Source organism: Poecilia formosa, unplaced genomic scaffold (assembly GCF_000485575.1).
Source record: "Poecilia formosa unplaced genomic scaffold, Poecilia_formosa-5.1.2 Scaffold508, whole genome shotgun sequence".
In the NCBI taxonomy this organism is placed as follows: Eukaryota; Metazoa; Chordata; class Actinopteri; order Cyprinodontiformes; family Poeciliidae; genus Poecilia; species Poecilia formosa.
In genome coordinates this window covers 333,259-340,368 of record NW_006800447.1, presented here as the reverse complement: position 1 = coordinate 340,368, position 7,110 = coordinate 333,259, and the positions used below count along the sequence as shown (strand labels likewise).

The following is a 7,110-nucleotide window of genomic DNA, read 5'->3' as shown; positions in this document are numbered from 1 at the left end:
TCATTCCATTGTTATTTATTGTTACAGCACCCTGACCCCCAATACCTCTAGACTGCCTTAGGGATGCAACACTGGGTAACATGCTTTTAATGATGTCATCAGTTGGGGTATAAACTCACCGCCCAGGACGTGAAACAACACTGTGGAGCTCTTCTCTGATTGGATGTCTGCGGTCTCCATCTGGGCTACCTGAGGTGGACGGGGCTTTGTCTTCAGCTGTGGACCAGAAATGTGATGTCACCAATGAATGTTAATGGGTTTATTTTTATAAATATTGTAAAATGCATTGAAATGTATCTTCTCTTATGAGTTTTTCAGTTTTAGCCACCTTCTGTTTCAGATTTTCAGCTCATTGTGTCCAAATAAATGTAAAGAATCGCTCAGGCAGGTTCGGCCTGGTTCTGCTGGTTCTGGTTTACCTTTCACCTGCCAGCAAGTTTTCCCTGATTTTGACCCCTGGTCAGGAGAAACCTGCCTTTTGATGACAGAGTTCACAACCTGAGTTCACATTTTGTCATTAACTGAAAACTAAAGATTTTAGGAAACAAAATGAAGCAACATTCTGTGTAAAAACAGCATTATCAGATTGATCCTTGAGTTTCTTTACTTTAAAACTTCCCATTAGAACTGATGCTTTAAGGTCAATTATGATTCTGTACAGGTGTTGCTGACGAGACAGAGCAAACGTATTTCAAAAAATTACCTGATTTCTTTGTTTTGAATGGAAAAAAGATTTAAAACCCATTTTAAGAACATAAATCAGTGGTTATAAGTGGAAACAAACGCTGTTAGCTACCAGCAGTTAGCCACCAACAGTTAGCCACCAACAGTTAGCCGCCAGTCAAAGAGCAGCTTTTCCCTCTGATTACCTGCAGCTCAGTCTGCCTGACTACCTGGACGTTTGACCAGGTGGGAAATTGTCCTGGTTGAGGGTCCAGGTGATTCCACCTGGTCTGCAGGTGAACAACATCAACAAACGCCTGAGCTCATCGCGTTTACAGGTAAGTCCTGTTCTCACCTGAGGAAGACCAGTCCTCCTTCTTCTTCAGTTCAGAGCCAGGTTGGGGATCAGAGGATTTCTTCTTCTCTTGCTGGTTTCCCATCATTGTGTTATGAAGCCCTCCATTCTGTGACATCATCAGTGATGTCACAGCTAGCGAGGTTAAAGGGGAAGGATGTTTATGGTCATGATGGGGGCAGGTAGGCGGCTGGGGCAACGGCGTGCCCACCGGGTACAAGGCATAGGGGTTGGCAGGTGTTTCGACAGTGGGCGGGGCTTGTGAATCTGTCACCTGGTTTGTACCTGTTTTATCAACTCTGCTGAGAGCCACACCCCCTCCCTCACCTGAGTCAGGAGGTGAGACGCAGCCGATATAAGAGTCTTTGAGCACCTCCGTCCGCACCAGGAGGAGGGGTCTGTTCAGGCCCCGCCCCCTCACCTTGGCTACAGGTGGACGCAGAGTGAGGTGGCAGTCAAGCTGGGCTCCAGACATCGCCACCGTCATTGCGGGTCTTCCTCTGACGTTGAGCTGGTTCAGGTCCGGTTTGGACACCTGGACACCTGTCCCCTGCTGTCGCTCCAGGTATCGAGACTCTGCCTCCGTCTCTGTCTCATCCTCGAACCGTAGGCGGCGAGTTGGCGACGCCGACCGGCGCCACCTGGTGGACGGATTGCTCAGGTGTCCTGGCAGCGAGGCCCCGCCCACCGACCTGCAGACAGAGGACAGGTAGAGCAGTGAGAGGCTGGCGAGGAGTAGCCGGTTTTGGTTCCAGTGGTTCTGGTCAAGTGAAGTTTATTTGTGTAACAAGGCAGTTCAGCTGCTTACATCATAAAAACACAGAAATACAGACATAGAACGCAGTGAATAACTGAAGCGTTACATTTTCACATATAGATTGATGGGTATCGATTGATACACTTCAGATTATTGATCAATGTTTCATTTATTATGTTTCAAAATCAGCTCCAAGCAGCTGGTTTGCTCTTAAAGGAACTCTGTGTTTCAGCTGTTTTGCAGTTTTCTGGAAGATTATTCCAGATATGTATGATGCAGAGCAGAACCAGAACCAGACGGTTGATCCAGCAGCAGATCTTTAATCTTTCAGTGATTTATAAACTACCAATGAAGGACTGTAGAACCGGGTGGTGTAGAACCAGATGGTGTAGAACCGGGTGGTGTAGAACCAGGTGGTGTAGAACCAGGTGATGTAGAACCAGGTGGTGTAGAACCGGGTGGTGTCTCTACCCTCCTGGTTCTAGTCAGATCTCCAGCTGCAGCTTCTGGTCTCAGTCTGACCTGCTGCAGGAATCAAACCACTAAATCCTGGATGAGTTTCTCTGGTCGGAGACTTTAGTCTCTGGGCCTGAATGTTCTGCAGCTGCTAGAGGGACCACTGAGGAACCAAAGGGTCAGGTCAGAGGTCAGAGGTCAACCTGATCTCTAGTTTACAGCTGGAAGAACTGAAGCTGACTCTAGATCTATATCTCTAGATCGTTTCTCTTCAGTAACTTCAGTTTCTGTTCAGATGGACAAAGTTTTGTCTCATTCATACCTTGATCTGTTCTTAGCATCTGTTCAGTGAATGGATGGGGTCGAAGGTCACCTGGTGACGTCATAAAGTAGAGCTGTGTGTCATCTGCATCGACATGGTAACTGATCTCATTTCCTGTTGTAACCTGAGACAGTCGGAGCTTATAGATATTGAATAATAACCCCACATGTGACCTCCCAGAAATCCCAGTCCTGCATGTTAGACTGGAACCAGTTGAGTTCTGGACCGGAGAGTCCGACACAGTTCTTCTCCAGTTGGTTCAGTAACATGATCAACACTGAGGTTTTTCAGTAATGTTGCTGATGAACGGGAGGTCAGAGGTCAGCCTGAGATTCTGGTCCAGATTGTTTTCATCAGAGGTTTGATCTCTGCTGATTTCAGATGTTTAAAGCAACACATGTGCTCACACCTTTGCAGGGAATATGTTTTGATTCGGACTACAAACTCCATGTTGTTTGGAGAGATGATGACATTCAATGATCACAGGCTCAACAGCTCGGCTCCACCATCACTTTAAACCCTCATCGCTCTGAGATGATGATTAAAGCCACATTTTTACTCACACAGAGTGAGTAAAAATATGGCAAACTGTGCCATGAGTATTTTCCATTTGTGTGTGTGTGTGTGTGTGTGTGTGAGAGAGACAGAGAGAGAGAGAAAGAGAGAGACTCACCCAGAGTGTGTGTCAGGGGTCAGCAGGCTGTGGTCGCCCCTCAAAGGAAAACAGAGACGCTTCATATGAGCTTCTTCATCACACTGATGCTGCTACGATAACGGAGCGCGCACACACACACACACACACACACACACACACACACACACACACACACAAAAACACACACACACGCATATGACATGGTGGGGGAAGGGAGAGGATGACATCAGCAGCCCTGATTGGTCAGAGTGACAGGAAGCCGGATTAAACAAAGCAGCTATTCAGGATTAATTAACCTGATGAGACACAGAGTGTTTAGCTCAGCGTCTGTGTGTGTGTTCATGTACGTGTGTGTGTGCGTGTGGAACTATTCTTAGTTCTACTATTTACTGTCATGTTTACTAACCTTCTGACCTTATTGTTTGGGGTCAGGGGTCAGGGGCCAGGTTTAGAGGTCAGGTGTATGGGCAGAAATACAAACCTGTGTGCTGTGTATCATCTGCGTTGTTATTGTAACTGGTGCTGATCATGGCACCGTTGGAACTTCCTGGTTCAATAGCTTCAGTTTCATTTAGAGCGGTTCCTGTAGACTAGCCGCCTCCAACCGGCTCCATGCTGCTGCACACCTGGATTAGACCACCAGGCTGCAGCACCTGCAGACATGTGCAGGAAGTGATGCGATTATTTGAGTTAGTTTGGCTGGAGCGGGAAACATCTGGAACTGGACCGGACCTTTCTGAGCACATCACTGAGGTTCTGATGAGCCGAGGTTAGGGTAAAGGATAAAGGTCGGGACCGTCCTGTCAATCGTTAGCTGGAGCAGAACCAGAACCAGTAGCAAGGCTCAGTTCTGGAGTGTTGGAGAAATTCCAACAGTTCTGTTCAAACTACTGCAGGTCCTGATCAGATCTGAGATTAAATCTCAATTAAAATCATTTCCACATGTTGGAGCAAAACAGAGAACACTAACTGGAAATACCTCAACAAATTTTTCCTCAAGTAAAAGTAAAAAANACATGTTAACAACGGATTCAACAGTTTTAACTGCTGATAAAAGTAACAGAGGACACAGATATGGGAGTGTGGAAGCCCCGACTGTATCAAATTGACAGAGGAATAACAGAGAGTTGGCCATTCTAAGGTAAAAACCCAGAGCATACAGCGATCATGTGTTTTTTGGTTGTTTGTTGTTTTTTTTTCATCCAGACGGCTTGCCGCACCCCGACTGCAATGGCACGGCGCCCCCCCTAGGGGGCACGCCCACAGTTTGGGAACCTCTGCTTTAGACAGACTGAAAGAATTACATATAAACAACAGTCTTTGCCACTTTGTATCACATAATCTAAATCAATGTTAGGGAATAATTAAAACTTTTTAAGATTTACAAAATCAACAGTTAGCCTTCATAGCAGCTAACTGTAGATTTGATCTATTGCAAAGTATATATCAATTATTGCCCTATAAATAAAAATGTTATTGTTTGTCTGGATTCTTGTTCACGTAGGAAGGAAATGAAGAAGTAGATATGTTAGCTAAACAGGCCCTGAAATTAGATGAAACTGACTTAAATATTCCTCTGAGGAAAAATGAGGGGAAATCTATTAAGGTATAGTAAGGTAAGGTAATTTTATCTATGTAGCACATTTTCAGTAACAAGGCAATTCAAAGTGCTTTACATGAGTTAAAATTAAATACAAACAAAATAACAAACCAAACGAAGGAAAAAAGAGGAAAGAAAACTAATCTAATGTTGTTCTAAACTATGTAAACTAGGTTCTCCTGTTCACGGTTGTTAAGTATCTAATTCCATTTCTAAGTAGTGAAACTACAGTTTCTGATAAAATAAGCTAGAGAGTGACTGATCTAAATCCTTTTCTGGGTTAAAAGTAATATAAACTAAGCAGTGACTGATCCTGTTTAGTATTTCTGGATTCCAAGTTCGTAGTTATTCTGATTCTAATTCTGATTCCATTTCTGGGCTGTATAATATTGATCAAAATAGTGCATACGCCACAATTTCTGATATTATTAATAAACTAAAATAATCATTTTCTGGGTTAAATAGGCACCGTTTCTAAAACAAAAAAGGTCTCGTTGAAAATTTGATCAATTGCATTGAGAGATCGGTTGAACAGATCTATAATTTGTAGATCTGGATGATGTGCAAAGAAAGGCTCCAAAAATATAGAAAAAGAGAAAAAGACAGGACAAAAACAGAGCAAGCAGGGCAGGCATGGTCAGGGAGGGAGCAGAGGGAAAAAGCATCCACCTTCACTGAGAGCAAGAGAGAAACTAAATTCAAAACAAAATCCTTAAGGTGTGGCAGGAACAATGTGATGATCAAGACATCGGCAGAAAACACAGTGGGGNAGTAAAAAAGTATTTTGTAAAAAGTTTTTAAAAATTACATAATCAGAAAGACCAAAGTATAAAGTTAAGAGCAAAGGTTGGTATTTTTAGGACAAAAATTGTAATAATTCATATAACAAAATCAGACGAAAGAAACTGTTTCCAAATCAGACTTTCTTTCTTTTTTCAATAAAATCTTCCCAGAGTTTAACAGAAACTGCAGGTGTGTGTCTGAATCTGCTGGTTTTTGGTTAAAACGTGTTTGTTTTTCAATCAGTGGGTAGAAAATCCAGAAATTTCACCCAAGAATGAGAAGAACTACTTCAAAATAAAATTACTCTAGTAAAAGTAAAAAGTACATTGTAATAAAAATTCCTCAAAAAGTTATTTTTATTTTTTTACATTTACTTAATCAATCAAATTTTATTTGTAAAGCACATTTCATCAGCAAGACATTTCAAAGTGCTTTACATAATTAAAATAAAAACAGCATGTGACATTGAATAAACAGTGAGAAAGACATTCTGAAAAAGATTTAAAAAGATAAAAACATTAAAACCCCGTAAATGTAGCTGGTTATTACCCAACTCTGGAGTTAAGCAGGAAGTTCTGTTGGGTCGGCGGTTCTGTCTGTGGTACGTCTAGTCTGCTGCTTCCTACACCTCCCAGAATGCACCGCGTCAGTGGGCAGACGCTCATGGCCGCTCCTTAGCGCGGCCATCTTGGAGAGGTCGACCGCTCCACTCAGTCTTGTATGTTTGACAGGCGCAATGACATATCAGCGCATTTAATCGATCATAACTCGCTCAGTACTAAACAGATTTTCACGATTTTTTTGCTGAGCCTTATTCAAACAGCTACATAGCTACATTTACAAGGACATTATTTTTAAAGTAGTTTTGAATTGACTGATGCATGGTTTAGCATATTTAAATCTTTTTAGTGCGGAAAACAAAATAGACCCCGAATATAATATTTTGATATTGATGTATGATGAGCATTTTACGGAAGCGCATTGCTATCACGCAGGAAAAAAAATTTTTCGATCGCTATCTCGTTAAGCAGGAAGTTCTGTTGGGTCGGCGGTTCTGTCTGTGAATACACGAGATACTTATCTCGTTAAAACGAGATAGTATGTCGTTTTAACGATCTCGTTTTAACGAGATACGTATCTCGTTAAAACGACCAGGAAGTGGCGGTATTATGCTAGGCTAGTACAGTGGCTAACATGAATGGGCTCTTTGCACCTAAGGCGTTGACGTCACATCTCCAGGAGCTAATGCGGCTCACTTTTTTCCGCTTTGAGTTTCCATGACTGGTAGAAAAGACTAAGTCGTATTTCAGATGCAAAAAACAATACTATTAACATTGTTGTCTTCCTAATATAATGGGCTTTTAAGTTTTCGTTAATTTCCAAGCGATCCTGGCTTGTAAATATCTGTCGCTACCAGTTAAAGCCAACGCCACACAGCAAAGTTTGCAGCCTTCACTTCACTCCGGATCAGCCTAAAACTACCGGGGATACGGATGGTAAATAAAGGAGCCTCCCTGAG

General features: G+C 42.6%; 1 protein-coding gene across 2 annotated transcripts; it reads right to left on the bottom strand.

Moving 5' to 3' along the window:
- Positions 1-100: 100 nt before the first annotated feature.
- Positions 101-3,474, bottom strand: LOC103156909 (uncharacterized). 2 transcript variants are annotated; one of them, XR_001659821.1, is made up of 4 exons: positions 3,227-3,474; positions 979-1,710; positions 870-922; positions 133-216 (listed from the first exon to the last, which is right to left on the bottom strand). XR_001659821.1 is itself a non-coding variant. In XM_016664745.1 (3 exons), exons 1-3 carry the CDS (start codon positions 3,289-3,291, stop codon positions 116-118), a joined length of 858 nt encoding a protein of 285 aa, XP_016520231.1. In that variant the 5' UTR covers positions 3,292-3,471; the 3' UTR covers positions 101-115. The 2 variants fall into 2 exon arrangements, 1 of the variants encoding a protein (XP_016520231.1); XM_016664745.1 differs by lacking the exon at positions 870-922 and having other exon boundaries at positions 101-216; positions 1,019-1,710; positions 3,227-3,471.
- Positions 3,475-7,110: the final 3,636 nt, after the last annotated feature.

Coding starts and splice junctions, on each gene's coding strand:
- LOC103156909 (XM_016664745.1), bottom strand. CDS start 3,291: ATGAAGCGTCTCTGTTTTCCTTTGAGGGGCGACCACAGCCTGCTGACC. Junction 1,711..3,226: donor ACCCCTGACACACACTCTGG/GTGAGTCTCTCT, acceptor CTCTGTCTGCAG/GTCGGTGGGCGGGGCCTCGC. Junction 217..1,018: donor GGAGGACTGGTCTTCCTCAG/GTGAGAACAGGA, acceptor TCTGGTCCACAG/CTGAAGACAAAGCCCCGTCC.